Genomic DNA, 22386 nt, shown 5'->3' on the forward strand with positions numbered 1-22386 from the left:
ATAAAGTTTCCCCACTGTTCATTAAGTTAATCATCCTTCATCAAATTGTTGAGATACAGAGTAAAGATCAAAAGGCATAAGCTCCACTTTCACTAGTTAAGAAGTTAGAGAATTCAAATAATCCTTTATTCATGGACTACTAGAGGTTTTCTTAGCTCTAAATATCAATTCTTATGAGTCAAATTTTGAAAATTCTAAGGATGATTTGAAATCTGTTCATTCCACGGAATATCAGTTCTACCTCATCTTTCATCCATTCATCTATTTACTTATTTACTTATTTGTGCAACAAACTTTATAGACCATCTACTATGTGCTTAGCAAAGGATTTACTCCCAGAAACCTTGGATTTACTCCCAGAAAATATCTGCTTAGAGGAATTATTGTTCTCTTCATAAATGCATTTATCCTTAGGCAGCCTGCAGCTTCTCCATTGGAATTTCGAGGGTGAACAGGAGGAAGAAAGTTTAGGATTATTATTTAGCTTCTGGCATTCAAAAGAGGATTGTATGGCAAGACAATGTGCTTGAGAGCCAGGTTATGTGAAGAGAGGATTTTCTAAATTCTTTCTAATTCATCAACACCTGAGACTTGTGAATTTCATCCTTGTGTTTTACAAAATGGGTTTCCCAAGAGCACAGAAAGGAGAAACAAAAAATAAAATAAAATCTCATCCTTTTAAGCTTTGAGGAATTCTAGGAAATGAAAGGCAAAGAAATGGGAGACCAGTGAAAGGAAGGCAGAGAAATAGAACCATAAGAATGAATTTGGACTACCCCTCTCAGGGTGTTGTGCCACATAAAACTACCAGCCCTGGCTTCCTTTCTGACTCAATAGGGGCATCCATAGGAAACATAAGCAGGAAATTAGTATCTACTTCAAATTACCAAGAAGTCTTAAAAAACTACAATAAGGTATGTCAGGCCCATTGAGTCAAATGGATTTCTGGACTCTAAAAGCAACCCCATTTATTCCATTTCCCTTTTCTCCAAAAACAGCACAACCACCTATTAAATTTATAACTGCTGAGGATGACCATGAATACAGCCCTATTGTTATGGTAGAATGAGCAGCCAGAGGGGAAATAAAGTCAGGGCACTCATCACTGCCATCTAACAAAGAACTTAATACAGGAGGCTAAAATCAAAGGCACCAGTTCACCCAGTCATCTGAGCCTGGTTCAATAAGGTTGCCAGGCATTCAGAACAAGATAGTGTTAGTGGGGGGAGCCCTTGAAAGCCTATATGTATCATCTCCACTAGCTGGGAAAAGTAATACCTTGAGACTATGTATTCATCCCAAGGCCTGGAAGGGAAAAGGGGAGGGTGACTACTGTGACCAAAGAAAAACCCATAAAAAATTATGGTTAACTGCCTGCTTCCAGTAACTTATACAAAATGAACAAATAGAGTCTGGAGCAAGATAAGGATTTGGGCTAACAAACCCCCATACCTAAGTTTGGGTTGTCATGTCTCCCAGGGGGAAGCTGGCACCACCTTTACCTGTCAATCAATATGTAACTTCTTTACCCCCACCCTGCCAACTATGTAAGTCCTCAGAACAAAGGACTCTCCCTCTTCTCTTGGCCCTCTTGGCTTTTTTTACTACTCCATGTGGGGGGAGGTGCTGGCCAGGGTGCCCCTGGAAACCTAGCCTCTGGCCACCCCGCTTTTGCCACCCTGGCTCTAACCACCATGCTTTTGCTTTCCCATTAGAACTTAGCACTAATAACTTTGCTTGCATGCTAGTAGGCTTGGTAATCTGTAATTCTTTACTGCATTGGTGAGAAGAACCAAGTTTCTGGCAATTTCTCCCATAACGATATTGGAAGTTTGAACTCCAAAAAGAATGTGCTGTATACATTCCAGAGACTTCTTTTGGAAAACAATGTCCATCCAGGTGACTCAAATTTTGTCATTTTATTCATCAATTTAAAACCAAGTGAAATATTTAAAATTATGAAGGAATGTGTGGCATAAGGAAATGGCAAAACATGATGGAGGAAAAGGTATTAGAATGAGTGTGGAGACATGGCTCCTCTACCACAGTCTGTCTAATCTTAAAATCCCTTCGAATATAACAAAATGAATACAAATTCATAGCTTATACCTGGATATATAAACTTTCTCAGAATGAAAAGGCAGTGTGTGGGTTAATTTGGGAGATATCAGCTTTATGAAGTAAGTTGTGATGGGGAAGATAAATCGACCAAAGGAGACAGTCAGAAGGAGAGATTGCCCATATGCTAACCTGGAGAGCAGAATGTGGCTGCAAAGGAGACCAGAGCGTTTTATTCACAACATTAAAGCAGAGGCAGAGAAACAGTTTCATTAACAAAATTCAAACACATTTAACTCATAGTAATTTACATAGTTTTAACTTGGAGATATTGGTGCTTACAAATTAGAGCAGGAAAGTCATTAAAACAGTTTTTAAAAATTATTACCATTGACTTTTCAGTTAAACGGTTCACCCAGAAACCTACAAAGATCATACACATGCAATATGCTGGTGTATATATTAACAATGTATTGTTTATATTAACAATGGAGTCAGTATGAAGTAGAAATTTTAGATGTCTTTACTAAATGTCAACAATTATATTTGGCATTTGGTCAATACTGATGCTGGGACTATTAAGGAATTCCCAGCCCATCAACAGAAAAACTAATTATTCAGTGGTGATTTCCTTAATGACTAAGAAATCTTGTTCCCTCTCAGTCTGAAAATCTGTTAGACTAAAATCTCAAACAAAAAGATAAATAGAGCCATAGCTATTGTATTTATGTTGGCCTATATTTGTTAGCCTTGGCATGTTTTGTCAATACATTTATTTGTAGTGTAACCCCTCCTCTGTTCTCATTATAACTTCTCACCCTTCTAAAGTGATCAAAACCCAAGGATACAAATCCTTCTCATTCTTTAGGGCCCAGCCCAAAGGGCTTCTACTGTATGATTAATGGCGTCTCACACTGCACATGACAGCAAATTACTCAACATCATTTTAATCAGTCTTTTCTTCATTGATTTCAGGGTTAGACTGTTCCTTTTTGGTAAGAGGAATCTGCATAGTAGCTGCTTATTAAGTATGTCTTTACTCAAACTGCTATACCAAAATACAATAGACTGGGTGGCTTTAACAACATACATTTATTCCTCAAAGTTCTAGAAACTAAAAAGTTCAGGAGGTAGATTTGGTTCTTAGGAAGGGCCTCCTTTCTTGCTTGGAAACAGTAGCCTCCATAATCTCACACAGCAGAGAAAGAGACAGCTCTCCTGTGTCTTTCTCTGTTTATAAGAGCATTTATACCATCTTAGGGGATCTACACTCATGACCTCATGTAACCCTATTCACCTCCCAAGAGCCCCACCTCCAAATACCAACATATTTGGAGTTAGGACTTCAACATATGAATTTGAGAGGGGGAACCCAAACTTTCAGTCTGTAACAAAGTGCTACTTGAATAAAAAGCAATTATCCTTATTGTATACTCCCATCACTGTAAGTAAGCTCTTGAGACAAAGTTTAAAATGGAGAAAAAACTTTTTTTCATTTGTTCTAAAAGCAACCAATTCCCACATCTAGAGCTTTAGTTAACCTTTCAATGGTTTATATTTTTTCACCAATGAGTCAAGCAAACTGAATTCTATTTTATCAGCATGCATCAGCATTTCAGTGTCCTTTGATGTCAGTGACCTCATCCCTAGGAGCGTGAATAAAAAAATTCATTAACTTCCTTCACTCAGAATGGATCATATCAAGTGTTACACAAAAGCATACTATTTTAACGTTATTTACATTCACACTTTTCAGAAAACAAACCTTTTTCTTTTTGCTACAGATGTGCATTAGAGATGATACATACTTGCATTTAGAAAGAATTATTCTAAACAATGTTATCTTGACAAAACCTGTAGTAGGTCACCTTATATTATTTTATTTAAGGACACTAGAAGATGATTCTCATTCTTCCAATGATAAATAGAAGATGTAAGATAAGCTGTTCAGTGTTGCCCAGCCAATCCAAGACAGACAAGATTCTATCTATCCAAAATTTTTCTGGCCCTGAAGCCCATATATATTCAACCACACCATCTGGCATTTTCAAGTCACATACCTGAGCATTGAAGGGAAACTAAACTATATTGAACGCCTCCTATATGTCATGTGTTTAATAGATGAGAAAGGGTTTCATAAAAGTTTATGGGTGGGAGCTAGGGGGGAAAATCTGTCAATTCAAAGCTGTGTACAGTTTATGTCTCCAAAAAAAGTAGAATTTGATCCTTACTTTGGAAGATAATTTTTATTTATTTGTTTGCCGAATGATTAATCATTGATTACTCACAAAAATCCTGTAAGGAATCCATCTTTATTGCTATTGTCAGAACATGGTATTGCTTATCTGAAAAAGTTGTAGTAGAATATTATGAATAATATAAGCATACAAACACAATGCCTAGGCACATGAGGAATGCTCAGTAAATAACAACTTTACTAAAAGGTCCCCAGTCTGGCCAGTTTCTAGACTAGGAAAGTTGTCTGGCAGATTCAGTAGATTTCACTTGTCTGGCAGGTTTAGTAACTAAGATTTGACACATTTCTATAAGTTCCCCAGATTCATCTTCTCGAAGAGTATACAAATTCCTTACTTTAGTTTAGTGCTTTGCCAATATATATGTCTGAGTATTCAATTACCCAGGACACTAGTTAAATAAACATGTCTATGAAATGCACTTCTCCAGAAGTGGGGCTTAGGAAACTGACAAAACAAAAATGCCACAGTTAGTTCTTATGATCACCCAAGCTTGGAAAACACAACTGAAATAATTTAAATATATATAAAATATTTATTTTAAAATATTATTGCAGATGTGATATAATTGCCAATTTCATCTATATTTGCATTGCCAACTTTTCAACAATTACAACCATATTTTTAAATCATCCCAATATTCTCCTTTTAGTGATGTTGGTATAACCAACAATATAGGCTTTCTATTTTAACAAGAGAGCTGGTATTGTGGCAGGTGTGCTATTATTTTGGGTCATGGTACAAGGACAAGCTGTTATCAACAGTCTCCACATAATTTCTTGTGCTCCTCAAAATGTCTCCCAGTAACTGACCTGACATAGCTCAAAATTAGTTTGATCAATTTGACAGGATCATACCTGCCTTGGAGCTACAACTGCACATTTCTCTTGTGAAATTCAGTGTGCTCAAATAATACAATAAATCTGGGCATTTCTACTTTAAAAAGATACTGTAAAAAATATGATAGGTTATTAAAAATACTGAGAGTACCTGAAAGCAATAAAATAAATTTAAGGTTCATAAAGACATATTATAAATAAAATTTTATTATAAAATTTTATTATAAAATAATGATCTTAAGTATGCATTTAAGTGGAACCTAAACAACAAAACAAACAAGTGAGCAAATTATAACCAGAGATGTGGAAATAAAGAACAAACTGACAGTAACAGAGGGGAGGCAGCGGAGGGGATAACAGGGCAAAGAAGGGAAAGGGTCATCAAGGCACATGTATAAAGGACCCATGGACAAAGACAACAAGAGGGGAAGGATTGAATGTGGGAAGTGGGGTGGGTAGGGTGGGAGAGAATAATGGGGGGAGAGGGGGCAAATGTAATTGAACAATAAAAGATAATAACAGTAAAAAATAAAAAATGAAATTATTAAAAAATGCATTTAAGAAATTCTTTACATATTTCTATATTTTTCCCATTTGACTGATGCAATTTTGAAAGTATTAAAAAAAAAAGCTGACACTTGAAATCTACAGTATAGTCATGTTTTTTGTGCACAGCTAACCTAAGTAGAATGTGGAATAAGTGGTGTGCTTTTGTTCCGTATAGTACTAAAAAACATGCCCTGGTTGAATTAATTAAATATAACCATAGAGAATATCAATTAGCATGAATGATTAAATTTATCATTTTATAATAGTAAACATGACATTTAAATAGTTTATGAAGTTTTAAAGCTGCAAAGGGTCTAGTCTATTAAAATATAAAACCTGTGTTGCATATCTACATTATTTACCATTTTTCCCTACTTTGTTATTCCAGTAATCTAATCTTGTGTTTCTCCATTATCTCATTCTTAATTATTTCCTTCTTGTCAGTCTCCTGCTTCTTAGCTATCTCCTTTAAAGAGATTTGAATTTAAGAAAAATATATCATACACATTGACCCACTGTAGTTATCATTTTTAGTCCTCTTTATTACTTTGTGTAATTACATATTTCTACAATCGAGGTGAAATCATTTCTCTTTTCCTCATGTCCACAGGTCATATATATAAGTTCTTTGGCTTCTACATTTCCTATACTATTCTTAACATCCCCCTATTTTCTACCTATCATTTACGCTACTTATTCCCTTGTATCTTTTCCTCCATTCCCCTTCTTTCCTTCCCTGCTGATAACCCACCATGTGATCTCCATTTCTGTGATTCTGTTCCTGTTCTAATTGTTTGCTTAGTTTGGTTTTTGGTTTTGTTTTTTTTAGATTCGGTTGTAGATAGTTGTGAGTTTGTTATCATTTTACTGTTCATATTTTTGATCTTCTTCTTTTTCTTAGATAAGTCCCTTTAACATTTCACATAGTAAGGGCTTGGTGATGATGAACTCCTTTAACTTGACCTTATCTGGGAAGTACTGTATCTGCTCTCCCATTCTAAATGATGGCTTTGCTGGATAGAGGAATCCTGGATGTAGGTCCTTGCCTTTCATGACTTAGAATACTTCTTTCCAGCCCCTTCTTTCCTGTAAGGTTTCTTTTGAGAACCCAGCTGACAATCTTACAGGAACTCATTTGTAGGTAACTGTTTCCTTTCCTCTGGCTTCTTTTAGGATTCTCTCTTTATCTTTAATCTTGGTTAACTGGACTATGATGTGCCTTGTTGTGTGCCTCCTTGGGTCCAACTTCTCTGGGGCTCTCTAAAGTTCCTGCTTCCTGGAAGTCTATTTCCTTTGCCAGATTGGGGAAGTTCTCCTTCATTATTTGTTCAAATGAATTTTCAATTTCTTGCTCTTCCTCTTCTCCTTCTGGCACCCCTATGATTTGGATGTTGGAATGTTTAAAGTTGTCCTGGAGGTTCCTAAGCCTCTCATCATTTTTTTGAATTCTTGTGTCTTCATTCTGCTCTGGTTGAATGTTTATTTCTTCCTTCTGGTTCAAACCATTGATTTGAGTCCTGGTTTCCTTCCTTTCAGTGTGGTTTCCCTTTATTTGTCTTTGTATAGCCTTCACTTTTTCCTCTATTTTGTGAACATGCTCAACCAATTCTGTGAGCATCCTGATTCCCAGTGTTTTAAACTGTGCATCTGATAGGTAGGCTATCTCTTTGTTGCTAAGTTGTATTTTTTTTGGAGCTTTGATCTGTTCTTTCATTTGGGATAGTTTTTTGTCTTGGTGTGCCTGTTACATAGTAAGGGGCGGAGCCTTAAGTTTTCACCAGGGTGGGGCAACCCACATCACTACTGTGTGGGAGAGGGGTCTGAGAAGGAACAATGCAGGCCACTGAGCTCTCTGCCAGGTTCTAGTCCCCTCTGCTGTTACCCACAAGCAAATTGGGTCCTTTTAATATTGATTCCTGGGTGGGTGGTTTTGTGTATGTTCTAGGACCCTGTGGACCTCTCCAATGAACTCTCCTTTGAGGCTGGGAGTTTCTCCTGCCACCAAAACCCCCACAGGTTTTTTTCATTCAGAGATTTTGAGGCTTTATTTCCCCATGCTGGAACCATGGGTTGAGTGGTCCATCCTGCTCCCCAGTTGCTCCTCCCTGTCTATTAACATGTAAATGTTGGACCATACGCTCCACCAGAAGCTGCCTTGCTACAGGTCTGGATGAATGTTTCTTCTTTAACTCCTTGGTTGTCAGACTTCCATACAGTTCAATTCTCTGTCACTTCTGGTTGTTTTTGTTTTTAAATTTGTTGTTAACCTTCCTTTGGCTGTGCAAGGAGGCACAGTGAATCCACTTATGCCTCCATCTTCACCAGAAGTAAAACCTATAATTTCATTTTTCATCCATCTCTCGCAACCCTAATGAGAAATGGTTATCTATATCTAAGGAGTCAAGGTGTTCTAGATGCCCACAAATAAAAATACATATTTGAATAATTCTATGAACTTAACCTGATGTGATATTTGAGAGAAAATGAGTTGAGTTCAGGAGGTGTAACTTCTTAAAATCTTCTCAGCTCCTAGTATATGCTCATCATGTGATAAATTGGAAAATTTTGGGAGTTGATGTAGTCTTTGGCCACTGTTTGCTGCTTCCAGAGGGCTGCATCATGAACAACTGTTCCTCATTCCTTTGCCTTCAAAAACATTGGCTTCTCAACTTCCTATTTTTGACCCTAATATATCTTCCTCCATTCTCTCAAGTGAGAGAAATTTGAGTGAGGAAAGGTACTGGTGCTTAGCACTGGAGCAGGGCAAGGATTTTCCACATATGTGGACATTAACCCTTTAATTTCAAATCATGAAGAGGCCCAGATGTCTCTAGGGTGAAGGTGGGGATTGCAGGACTCAGATTATTTGAAAACTAGTATGACCATAACAGTTTACATTTCCTCCTCAATAGCAGTTCCTACTCTTGTCACTTCCACCACATAACAAAGTAATTAGCATCATTCTTTCCCTTTTATTGCTATGGTCAACAACAGAATTCAGGATATTATTAGTTCTCACTCTTGGCTATTAACATAGCTTTCTCATTGTTCTATTTAAATATTTTTATTTTTTCACTTATCCTAAGATCAATGTCCCTGAAACTTCTATCTGGAAGGAAATTCTCTGCTCACCATCACTTGCCAAGGACTGTCCACAGTCATTTTATGTCATTGAAAGGCTCCCTATTAACTGTGACCCCCACACACCTTATCTCTTCAGGCTTCTCTCAGATAACACTTCAGAAAGAATCCATTTATCTAAACAAGCAAGACTACTACACATGGTGTTTTACCTTCAAATGTTGCTTATATTCACCCTCTGATTAGAATCCCATTCCTATCATACTCACTAGTTAATGTCTTATCATCTTCAAAATAGCTCAAACTCATTCTGTGTGAGGCACCTTGTATCCCTTATACTGCAGCATACTATAATTTAAACCTACTACTACATTTCCCAAGGAAAATAATCATATATTTTAATTTTATAACCCCTACAGCTACTAATGCAGGATCTAATCCAGAGAAGTTGCTTTAAAAATAGCTAGTGATTAAACAAATGATATCATGCGTACATATACAACACAAATATGTACATCTCTTATTTCATATGTATATAATAGTCCTTGGCTTTTCATATATAATAGTCCATTTTAAGAGCTTCCACTCTTAAAAATGGTGACTAATTTATACAGCCTCTCTAATAATTATACACATATTTTTGTATGGACTTCCAATAGAACTAAGTATTTTAGATTTCAAAATCAATCAGAAGTAATGAAAAATTAGTCCCTAAAGGACCTATAGTTCTTCACTAGAAACAGGAAATACATTCTGTATTGAGTTAATTAAATGCATACCAATGTTGTCAATTAGTTTACAGTGGTTGACTAGCCAACCAATAGCTGTGTTGACAGCTCACGCATTTCAAACTGCTTACATTCTACTTCTAGCCAAGATGGAGGCAAAGGTAGACACACAGTGCCTCCTCGTACAACCAAAAGAAGGACAACAACAATTTAAAAACAAAAAAACAAGAACTGACAAAAAATTGAACTGTATGGAAGTCCAACAACCAAGGAGATAAAGAAGAAACATTCATCCAGACCGGTAGGAGGGGTGGAGATGAGCAGCCGGGTGGCAAGGACTCGCAATAAGGTGGTGGCTGGCAGACCCAGCGAGGAGGCAGATTGTGGAATGAGGCAGGCCAGGCTGCAGCTAGCAGACCCCACAAGGTGGTGGCTGGCAGACCCTGTGGCCCCACATTCACACATTGATAAGCCCGGAGGAACAGCAGGAGAGCAAAGCAGACCATGAAACCCAGGGCTCCAGCATGGGGAAATAAAGCCTCAAACCACTGATTGAAAACACCTGTGGGGGTTGAGGTGGCAGGGGGACAAACTCCCAGCCTCACACAAGAGTTCGTTGGAGAGACCCACAGGGACCTGGAACATACACGAACCCACCCACCCAGGAAGCAGCATCAGAAGGGCCCAATTTGATGGTGGGTAGTGGAGGGAGTGACTGAAAACTGGCAGACAGTGGAGCAAGTGCCATTTGTCCCTATCAGACCCCTCCCCCACATACAGACTCACAGCGCACCGACCAGCGTTACCCTGCCCTGGTGGACACCTAAGGCTCTGCCCCTTTATGTAACAGGCACACCAAGACAAAAAAAAAACAATGGCCCAAATGAAAAAACAGATCAAAGATCCAGAAAAAAAAATACAACTAAACAAGAAAGAGATAGCCAACCTATCAGATGCACAGTTCAAAACACTGGTAATCAGGAAGCTCACAGAATTGGTTGAATTTGGTCACAAATTAGATGAAAAAATGAAGGCTATGCTAAGAGAAAAAAAGGAAAATGTACAGGGAACCAATAGTGATGCGAAGGAAACTGGGACTCAAATCAATGGTGTGGACCAGAAGGAAGAAAGAAACACCCAACCAGAAAAGAATGAAGAAACAAGAAATTGGAAAAATGCAGAGAGTCTTAGGAACCTCCAGGACATCTTTAAACGTTCTCACATCCGAATTATAGGGGTGCCAGAAGGAGAAGAGGAAGAGCAAGAAATTGAAAACTTATTTGAACAAATGATGAAGGAGAACTTCCCTAATCTGGCAAAGGAAATAGACTTCCAGGAAGTCCAGGAAGCCCAGAGAGTCCCAAAGAAGCTGAACCCAAGGAGGAACACACCAGGGCACATCATCATTACATTAGCCAAGATGAAACAGAAGGAGAGAATATTAGAAGCAGCAAGAGAAAAGGACACAGTTACCTACAAAGGAGTTCCCATAAGACTGTCAGCTGATTTCTCCAAAGAGACCTTACGGGCAAGAAGGGGCTGGCAAGAGGTATTCCAAGTCATGAAAGGCAAGGACCTACATCCAAGATTACTGTATCCAGCAAAGCTATCATTTACAATGGAAGGGCAGATAAAGTGCTTCTCAGATAAGGTCAAGTTCAAGGAGTTCATCATCACCAAGCCCTTATTATATGAAATGTTAAAGGGATTTACCTAAGAAAAAGAAGATCAAAAATATGAACGCTAAAAATGACAGCAAACTCACAGTTATTAACAACTGCACCTAAAACAAAAATAAAAACAAATTAAGCAAACAACTGGAACAGGAACAGAACCACAGAAATGGAGATCACATGGAGGGTTATCAATAGGGGATTGGGAGGGGGAGAGAGGGGGAATAGGTATAGAGAATAAGTAGCATAAATGGTAGGTGAAAAATAGACAGGGGGAGGGTAAGAATAGTATAGGAAATGTAGAAGCCAAAGAACTTATATGTATGACCCATGGACATGAACTATATATAGGGGGGGGATGTGGGAGGGAGGGGTTGAGCAGGATGGAGTGGAGTGAAAGGGGGGAAATGGGACAACTGTAATAGCACAATCAATAAATATATTTTTTAAAAAGAAAGCAAAAAAATAAAATAAAATAAAATAAAACTGCTTACATTCTCTTTTATTCTTAAATGAATTAAATTCTATTGTTGTTGAGCCCTGGCTGGTGTGGCTCAGTGGACTGAGCACAGGCCTGCAAACCAAAAGATCACCAGTTCAATTCCTAGTCAGGGCACATGCCTGGGTTGCAGGCCAGGTCCCCAACAGGGGGCACATGAGAGACAACCACACATTGATGTTTCTCTCCCTCTCTTTCTTCCTCTCTTCCACTCTCTAAAATACATAAATAAAATCTTTTTAAAAATTCTATTGTTTAAAACTGAAAAACAGAAATCTAAATAATATCAAATATGTTAGCCAATTCCAATGCTTTTTTGAGGTTCACAGATGATAAAAGATGCTTCACAAATACGCTTATTGAAGGGACCAAATATATTATATTGCATAAAACATTTTTAAGGTAGAAAATGTGTGGAAATTTAAAAAAGAGTAATTTAACAAAAGGTAAATACATGGTTAACTTAATGTGCATATGAAGACAGAAATCATTGAACCTGTCTTGTGACATGTGTCAATAGTTTGGTTTGGTGAAAGCTATTCCACTGTTTTGTGGAATTTGGAGCATGCATTTATACAACGATGAGTTGAAAGGTGCCGTGAAATGACATATTGAGTACATTTAAGTACCATGGAAATGGACAGTTCCCTTTGACCTATTGGACAGTAAGTCTATATTTAAGGAATTCATTTTCACAAGATTGAGATGAATTCCTTCATTGCATTATTAGCTTGGAGTATATTTTTGCTTTTCAATTTTCTTGCCCTCTTATAGAAATCCTCAGGATGCCAATATAATTTTCTTCTCAGAGTTACTTAGTATGATAGTTGGAGAATAATAATTTTGACTACCTTTTAAAAGTAATATAAGCATTGAATGAATTCATATGTATAAAAATATTTTCCATCAAAGCATGCTCAAATATAAGTATTTTCCCATTATTCTTTTGTATTACTAATACAGCATTAATTTTAATGCTTCAATCCATCTAAGCAGCAATTGAGAGAAGTCTATCCAGCATATAGCTAATAAATAAAATATTTTATTTCTTAAAACAAATGAATTCTGTGCATGTCAAGATTGCTCTTAGAGTCTCTATAACTACTGATGTTAACCAAGAAAGCAAAAAAAAAAAAAAGTCTGTATCTTGTCTTTTGTGGTTTGGGGAGAAAAATATTTAAATGGCCAAATCATTTTGTTTAGAAAAATAACTACTTCTGTATATTTTACTGAGTAGAAAATAAAAGCTTTGTAATAGCAGTAGTGACCAATTAGGAAATGTATTTACCATGTTTGGATTTTATGACGTTGGCTCTTTACCACCTCAACTGGCTAAACCAGAAATTTAGTTAATGCCTCATTATAAGAGAAGTTTCTAAGCAATACCAAAACTCATTGTCTTTTAGAAATTTGGGGGCCACCATTCCCTATGAAGTATGCAGATACAATAATAAAATAGGAAACTAGAGTGGGTAACTATTCACTTGGAATAATCTGATGTTTGAACTAGTGACTGTGTACAATTAGGATGAGAGGGCTCTTGGCATAGGAAATCTTCTTACATCACAATTTAGGACTGGGGTGATACAAGGTCGAGCCAGTGAGCATACTTATAAAATGTCTTATTTTTCTTTTTCCTTTATAAAGCCATGATTCTTCTTCACAGCTCTAAGTAAGATGATTTAGAGAGACATCAGAATGAGTTCTATTACAAAATATAGTTTGTTATTTGCCAGGAAATGTGATCCTTGAAAAGACAAAGCATTCTTTTCCAAAGAAAATGAGATTTGCAACTTTCTTGTGGTTCTCTACCATTATCAATTTAAGTGTTAATGGAAAATAGCTTGAGATTTTACTTGTGTGAGGACCTAAAATTGCCATGGGAAATGCCACCTGGTACTCTCGGCACCAGTAATACTACACTTTTCCCCTTCTCAGATGTGACTCTTGACCTTGAATCCCACATCAGGCCTTGGCACCTAAATTTCCCTAAGGAAAAAGGCTTCAGATCTCACAGTTCCAACTGATTTGAAGTTTCCCTTTGCTGAGATAGCAACATTTGAAGACACATTTACTAACAGTTCTGTTGGCTGGTGACTCCCTCCCTCATACTTTGGAACCCACCTTCCTCTGATGGAAATGCCTATGTGCAGGTGCAAGAGCCAGAATACTAGATAGCTGTGTGCATGTATGTGTAGAAGTGTGTATGCACAATGTTAAATCAGCGTTTGAAAATACTCTTTAAGGTCTTCCATATCAAAAAACAAAATATGCATCTTGAGTTTATTTTCGTGTATGGCGTAAGTTGGTGATCGAGTTTCATTTTTTTGCACGTAGCTGTCCAGATCTCCCAACACCATCTGTTGAAGAGGCTGTTTTTGCTCCATTTTATGCTCCTGCCTCCTTTGTCAAATATTAATTGACCATATAGACTTGAGTTTATTTCTGGGCTCTCTGTTCTGTTCCATTGGTCTATGTGCCTGTTTTTATGCCAGTACCAGGCTGTTTTGATTACAGTGGCCTTGTAATACAGTTTGATATCAGGTATTGTGATCCCTCCTGCTTTGTTCTTCTTTCTCAAAATTGCTGCAGCTATTCGGGGTCGTTTCTGAAGCAAGGGACATAAAGGAAAGAATAAACAAATGGGACCTCATCAAAATAAAAAGCTTCTGCATGGCTAAAGAAAACAGCACCAAATTACAAAGAGAACCAACAGTAGGGGAAAACATATTTGCCAATGATACCTCAGACAAGGGCCTGATCTCCAAAATATATAAAGAACTCACACGACTCCACTCCAGGAAGACAAACAACCCAATTAAAAAATGGGCAAAGGATTTGAACAGACACTTCTCCAAGGAAGACATACAGAGGGCCCAGAGACATATGAAAAGATGCTCAGCATCACTAGCCATCAGAGAGATGCAAATCAAAACCACAATGAGGTATCATCTCACACCAGTCAGAGTGGCCAACATAAACAAATCCACAAACAAATGTTGGAGAGGATGCGGAGAAAAGGGAACCCTAATGCACTGTTGGTGGGAATGCAGACTGGTGAGGCCACTGTGGAAAACAATATGAAATTTCCTCAGAAAACTAAAAATGGAACTGCCCTTTGACCCAGCAATTCCGCTGCTGGGATTATACCCTAAGAACACTGAAACACCAATCCAAAAGAACCTGTGCACCCCAATGTTCATAGCAGCACAATTTACAATAGCCAAGTACTGGAAGCAACCTAAGTGCCCATCAGCAAACGAGTGGATCCAAAAACCATGGTATATTTACACAATGGAATTCTATGCAGCAGAGAGAAAGAAGGAGCTTATACCCTTTGCAACAGCATGGATGAAACTGGAGAGCATTATGCTAAGTGAAATAAGCCAGATGGTAAGGGACAAATACCATATGATCTCACCTTTAACTGGAACATAAGAAGTAGAAGAAAAAAGGAAACAAAATATAACCAGAGACATTGAAGTTAAGAACAATCTAACAATAGCCAGGGTGGGGGTGGGGGTGGGTAGGGGTGGGGACAGTGGGAAGAGGGGATTACATGAACTACTATAAAGGACACATGGACAAAATCGTGGGGGAGGGAGGTGGGTTCAGCTGGGGTGGGGTGGAGGGATGGGGAGAAAAGGCATACAACTGTAATTGAATAACAATAAAAATTTAAAAAAAATAAAAAAATAACTGCCGAGTTTGTCACACTGACATTATTTGATCTGAGTACCAAACTACTAAAATGTGCTCCTCAAGAATATCAAGGTGTGGAAATGACCTGGCCCAAGGCCAACATATTTTGGTCTCTGTGGTTGAGTTTCAGAGTACTGTCCAAATAAAGCAATATTAGTTGAGAAAAAGTGCTATACAGGCCTGGCCCTTTTCTGAGGATGAAAAACGTTTACATTTTATGTGTCACTTGGGGTAAGAGAAGATACATTTATCCAAAATGGATGAACCTAGGGGAGTAAAGCTCAAACAAGAGGTTTATATGAAGTGGGTGAGTGAGCTTAGTTATGGGGGACTTCTGAACGTGTTCTCCAGAACTGCAGGAGGTGATAGGACCACAATGAAAACACATGAAAGGAGGCAATTGAAGTCTGTCTGTTCAACACTTTCCTTTACTGGAGAGGGTGTTAAAGGACACGTTTTAATAGTGTTTAAAATTCATCATGATTCTAACTTCATTCTCTCTGTGTTGGACTATGATTTAAGTGACATATAAACTGAGCTCCTTCTCATCAAGTGCCTACCCCAATCTGCTGTGCCATCAGGCACCACATGAATTCTCATGAGTCTGAGCACTATCCATGTTTCCCATATTCAAACACTTTGTTGCTCCCACATGATGTTTAACTGAGCACAAACTTCACATCCAGGTTTGAAGTCCTCCACAATAAGTCAATCTGTAACTCTCAATATATCTTCTACTACTTTCCCCACAGCCAAGCCAAACCTAGAATCCCTCACTATTCCCCAAACACATCCACATACTTTTCTGACTGTAAACCTTTCTTGAACTTTTCTTCACTCAAAATTCCAACAGTCTACCCTTTAGATTAAAAACCTCCCAAAATTTAAAGGTGTGTGTGCTACCACATTCTCAAGAACTTTTAATATAATACCACACTATTTAACTTCTGCCTTAAAGGAACCTTCATAGAAATTTGTAGAAATTATATTTTGCATTGCATTATAGATATTTGATAGTTCTCTTGATCTCTTTACTCAATGGGAAATTCTCCTCATGTTTATATCCCCTTCAACAACAGAGATATACAGCACTTCATAAAGGTTTGCTAAATTGAATTTAGGTAGCTCTTTCCAGTTACTAAGACTAAAACTCTTTTAAATAATGTACATATATATAATTTAAAAGAGTAATATATATTATATATAAATTCATTTTTATGTAATATATACTTATATACCTTTATATATATAAATATATATTTTTGGGAACCGCCCTGCCTGGTTTCAGAGGCTGTAACCCCCCATGATTAAGGCTGAGTCAGAGTTGGGACCATAAGCCGCTAAGGAGACAAAGCTTGTCTCCCTGGCAGGTGTGCCACCCCTGCCCACTTCACCCTGCTTGGCCCTGAGCTTGGCCAGTTAGCCAATGACGGGTAAGAATCCTCAAGGGAGGATCAACCTAAGACAGCCTCTGGTCACCAGGAATAAGCTCGCAGGGAAGGACTTGGGGGACTGTGGAAAAAGGGGGTGATGGACCCTCGCCCCTCGGCTTTGAAATAGCCTGGGTCCTCATTCTGTCTGCAAGAAGTCTCCTAATCTCTTGGCTGCCTTACTTCCCTTGCCTGACTTAAGCCTGAAACAATGACAGAGGGCAGTGCAGTCCCGTGCGGGGAGGGGCAGATTCCCTGGGGAATCAGGCCTAAGAAAAATACATATATTCCTGTGAAACCTACTTAATTTGTACCCTCAGTTTAAAAGATAAGGGTCCAGACCTGAGATGAGTCTGGCGCCTAAAGTTTTATGGCCCTCTAACTAATTGGCTGTAACTCAGAATAAGCCCTCAAAGTTCTCTGTAAATCATATATTGTTTAACCCTTACTGGCTGACAATGATTGATGAGCTTTATCTGTATTCCTATGCGAATGAACCTAATAAAAGCCCCTGGAGAGAAAGGCTCTGGGCCCTTCTCCTTTGAGAGATGGCCACCTCTCCTCCCCAAGCAGATCATGTCTTGGTAGTCTTATTCTTCATCCGTGGTGGACTGGGGGGCTGCGTTAAAGCCCCCCAACATCATATATGTATATCAAAAGTGATTAGAAAAGATTTTTAAGAAATTGATATTTCGTTTAAGTAAAATCATAGCTGTTCAGGGGGTTTTGGAAGGATGCCTAGAAATATTAACTGAAAGTTTGTTTTTATGTAACTGAACAATTTATTATTCTGTAAGACATATCAATAGAACATAAAACCCACAGGAACAATCATTGGGTCAGGCTTTATGCTATTGAAGTTTAAGGAAGATACATGAGACATGAACAAGTAGACACTGGAAGAAATAGACCACTCTTGATGTAGTAAATGTAATCACTTTCAACTAGCTCAAACTAAAATAAGTATGTTTCTTGTGATTCACAGTATTAGAATTTCAGTGGACTAATCTTTAAAAGGGCATGGTGTATCTAATACAGCTGCTCTGAGGCTGGACCGAAATAGCTATCCTTGCTTGACCCTTTGAGCTTTGGATCAATAGCAACAGGCCAGGACTACAATAAGAAAACTAAATTGCTTTCACTGAGTCCATTGCCCAACATATACAAAGCCAGGCCATCTATCTATCTATCATCTATCTACCTACCTATTTATCTATCTATCATCTATTGTATCTGCCTATCTAATCTATCCATCTCTTTGTCCATCTATCTATCAATACTAGCCCACCTTTTATGCATTGCTGTAATAATATTAATATATATTGAGCACTGACTTTGTGCAAAACACTCTTTTAACTGTTTTACATATGGTAAACCTCACAATAATTCTTTAAGTATTGTTATTATCCCACTTTACAGATGATGAAATGGAGTTTAAGTTACTGCATAAGTTCACACGGTTGATTTACATCCTGGAAAATTTCCTCCAGCGGCCAAAATTTTAACCACTGTATGATACACTACCTGAGCAGAATTTTGTTTATTCACAGAGGTTGGGGAGGTCTCTGAAGGCTATTCTATTTCTAGAAAGTACCTACAGGAATTATCTTAGAGATGAAGACCCAGGTGCTCATAAAAACATAAAAGACAACCTGCTGTGTTTCTATATTACTAACTATAATATTGGAACTACTTGTTGAAGATGAAATTGTGAAGCTAAATTTAAAACACAAAGCAAGTGGGCAAGCTGGCAAGGCAGCATGATGGGCTGTGTGTAAGGATTTCCTCATTGTCCAGGCAAACACAGAACGTCAGGCAAACATAGTCACAATATTTGCAGGGGCAGATTCTGCCCCAGGCCCTGTAGCACAGGCCTTGAAGGGCATCAGTCAGAGTGATGAGAATGGAAAAATGAACACTTATGTCATTCAGCTTTCAAATGAAGAGAAGCAATTTGCCTTCTACAGGAACACACACACATGCAAACAAAACTTCGGGTGACTCAGTACAGCATTTTGTATCAGGGAGAAAGGAATGCAGTGACTAAGATGTTATGGGTGAACAACAAACCACTTTCCATGGGAGAAAAAAAAACAGCACTATCTACTGCAGCATTTCCTCTGCATGATTTTAAAGAAAGGAACCAAAGAAGCTTCTTCAATAGGGGAGTTTTACCTGATGACTCCTATAACTAGTTCCACTGGTTGAAGACTGTGCCTTACTTCTTCTTTTCCAATGAAAGAACAATACAAAATGCCCTTTAAAAATGTATTCAGAACTCATGATATTGAAGAGGCCTTGCCAAAGGCAATAAAATCGAGAGAAGCTAGGTAGAAGTTGAATTTGGAATGAAATATTAAACAATACTTAGCTTTCATCCCAAAGGGCTACCCTTAATAATACTGCAGCTTATGAGACTGATGAAGTTAAAATAACACATTGTGGCATTCACTGTTTTTAAAGGGTTGAGCTGCAGCCTTCACAGGATAAACAAACCACATAGAAGCACCTGTGCTCCTCTGAATTACTTATATGACTATTTTTTCCACTGCCAAACAGTCTGCATATTAAGTATTCCTTCTATGCTCTTTTAGGCCCAGGTGCCAAAGAAAAAAAACATTTTGTTATAAACTCATTCTTGATCTCTGCATGTTAGTGTTGGACTCTTTATTCTTAGCTACATTGCGGGTAAATAAGCTATGGTTTTTTTCCTACAAATATGCCAAACCCTGGCTGGAATGTGCTGTGTTGTCCTTTCACTAACAGAGTGCCTGTATCACTTACAATGACCTAATTGAGGTTCTTGGCCTTAAGTAAATGGCATATTTAGGTGAAACTAGTAGAGATGGGGTGTGTTCTCTGTGAAGAAATACCTTGACCCTTTCCAAAATCGGTCCCAAATCACTCCTTAAAAATGTTCAAGGAAATGAATTTATTTTTGCTCCACCCTTACAAAATACCAAGTTTCACTGACGCTAAAGATTTCAAGCTGCTAAAACAATGCAAAAGCCATAGCTTCTAAATAAATATGGACCTACATATTTTTTCCTTGTTACAGTTCCTGATATGCACTTACATCTGTGAACCATGTCGTAAATATAACAGGGCAAATAAGAGTTCAGAGACACACTCTGCCCCTCTAGAATTTAGGAAAATATGTCCCTGTATTTCCTTAGTTAAAGTAAAACACAGGCTTATGTTCTGCAAATATGATCATCGTTAGTGTTTGGGTAGAAGAACACAGCAAAATAACTCTTTTTGTGAGGAAGTTGAGAAGTTGAGTCTGTAATAAGAAACTAAAATACAAACAAGTGAGATTTATAATTAAGTGATTAAGTTTGAACCCCAGGGTGGAGGAAAGTGTTATAATACAATTCCAGAATTGACTAGCAAAAGAATACCATCACAGATGGCAATAACTTCCAACTTCCTTGATGGCCCAGTGAGCAGAGGTCTGTCCCTACCCTTCTCTCCCTGGGGGAAATGGCAGAACCCCCAGAAGAAAGTGTTTCCCTGCTCCCTCACGAGCTGGTGTGTCACGGAGAGGAGATAGCGTCCTCCCTTACCTGCACAGGTCCTCCCGTCGTAGGTCTCGCACACCCACTCGTGGCATTCACACAAGGGCCCAAAGTACACTCCTGGCTCATTCACTTGGCAGATGCAGACTCCACAGTCGCACCGGCCCCGGCCGTGGCACAGAGCGACCCCTGGGGGCTGCCCAGGAGCCCGGCACCGACGCTCCGACTCTGCCTGGGACAGCCTGCATGTGGCACCTGACCCGTTTCTGCATGGGGCGACAAACCACAGCAGGGCCACAGTCAGGCACAGACACTGTTCCTAGTGCTCTGAGCCCACGTTTCCTCCCAGATGGAGACACAGAATCCCTGAGGCCCCACATTTCTCTGGGGGCCAACGTCCCTTTAGAGATTCTGTCTTAGCCCAGGCAAGCAGCACCACTCATTTGCTATCACCTGAGAAATGACCATGACCCAAAATGTCTCAGCGATGACCTTTCCACCTAGGAATAAGACCATCTTCCATTTGAACAGAGGTGATCCAGCCCTGCCCTTGGAAGTTTGTCCTGAATCTTTTATGCATATTTAGATTGCATACAAAATATCTAAAGTATGACACTTTGCTGACTTTTCAGTCCTTTTTGAAAAGTCCCATTATTATTTGATGTCCAGGGGCAGTTATTTTATGAAGAAGAGGAGGTGAATACATAGAAACAGTTATATATGTTATGAAAGCATAGAGCATAATGCTTTCTTAAGTTACATTAGGCAGCGTTTATAAATTATATTTTAAAAGTTTAGCTTTGCAATGTGCCTCAAAGTCTCTTACAGAATGCAATACAAAATATAAACAGACACACAAAATAATGAAGCTTTATAGGCTCTGAAAACTTGTAGATACTTGTACATAGAACTATGTTTAACTTATGGCAGAAATCCCTACTGTCCTGACCGGGTAGCTCAGTTGGTTAAAGCATCATGCCACTATGCCGAAGTCATGGGTTCCATGACCCGTCAAGGTATATACAAGTGTCAGCCAATGAATGCATGAATAAGTGAAACAACAAATTAATGTTTTTCTCTCTCTAATCAATAAATTTAAAAATTTTAAAAAAGAAATTCTTCATGATATTTTTTGGCATAGTATTTATTCAGTGATTTTATTTTTCTAAAGGACAGAAGAGAAGCAACACACAGTACAGATATAAGGAAAGGAACAGAAACAGGTTGAAAACAGTTTATCCTGAGTCCAACTTCATTAACTGCTGTTGGCTTAGGGCAGCTGTCCTGCTAGCTTGAGCACTGCCACGCAAAGCAGGGAAGGTCGGTGTTAAAGAATAACAAACCAAATTTACCTCAGAGATGGCGAGAAGCTTTGAGGAACAGCTGACAACCCCACGAAAAGGAGGGATGACGCCAGTAGCAAGAAGTTCCTGAAGCCTGCGGGAAGCATGCTGAGCTCCCGGGCTATGGAGGCCAGCAGAGCTTCAGCAAGGTGGGGCTCACAGTGGGAGGCTGCAGGAGGGCGAGGTGCCACCAGCAGATGGCTGGGCAGACGGACCCACAGACACTCAGGCACTCAAGTCCGGGGCTCTACCCAGAGCTGCAAGTGCCTTGATGAGCTGCCTGGGAAGATTTGGGCAGCGTTGCTGCTCTGGGCGGGTTGCTTGTGCCAAACCCCTCAAGTGGAGAGTCTAGGCAGGAAAGTAATTAGAAACAGTTGTGCAAGCAGATGGTTTATTTTGACATTTAAAAAGAAATGTCCTGTTCACAGGCCCCAGAAATATTTGACAGGGGAATATTTGGGCTGGCTGATATTGATGGGACACATAAACCCCAAAATATGAGGGTAAGGGGGGAGCTAACAATGTCAGCACGTCAGCATCAACACTTGGGTAAAGAGTAATTCACCACATGCATTTTAAGAAGCACTATTTGGAGCATGAGTTGTGAGGGGCAAGCAAAATTGACAAACAAACCTTTTGTACTTTTTCCCTTTCTTTTAAATTATGATTTTTCATTTCCTAAGCCTTTAAAAAGCGTATCAAGATTCTAAT

The 22386-nt window shown here is 38.7% G+C and overlaps 1 protein-coding gene across 3 annotated transcripts in view; it reads right to left on the reverse strand.

Annotated features, from left to right (window-relative positions):
* Nucleotides 1-22001, reverse strand: part of ITGBL1 (integrin subunit beta like 1) — a 269846-nt gene extending 247845 nt beyond the window's left edge. The window contains exons 1-2 of one of the 3 annotated variants that reach the window (XM_053916805.2): nt 21685-22001; nt 20381-20598 (exon numbers count right to left, since the gene is read on the reverse strand). In XM_053916805.2, coding sequence (XP_053772780.1) covers nt 20381-20598; nt 21685-21782 — 316 coding nt within the window. In that variant the 5' untranslated portion in view covers nt 21783-22001. The remainder of the gene's footprint in view (nt 1-20380; nt 20599-21684) is intronic. The other 2 variants (XM_024578895.4, XM_053916806.2) reach the window with 2 other exon arrangements.
* Between the last annotated feature and the right edge of the window lie 385 nt (nt 22002-22386).

Source organism: Desmodus rotundus, chromosome 13 (genome assembly GCF_022682495.2).
Source record: "Desmodus rotundus isolate HL8 chromosome 13, HLdesRot8A.1, whole genome shotgun sequence".
Classification (NCBI taxonomy): Eukaryota; Metazoa; Chordata; class Mammalia; order Chiroptera; family Phyllostomidae; genus Desmodus; species Desmodus rotundus.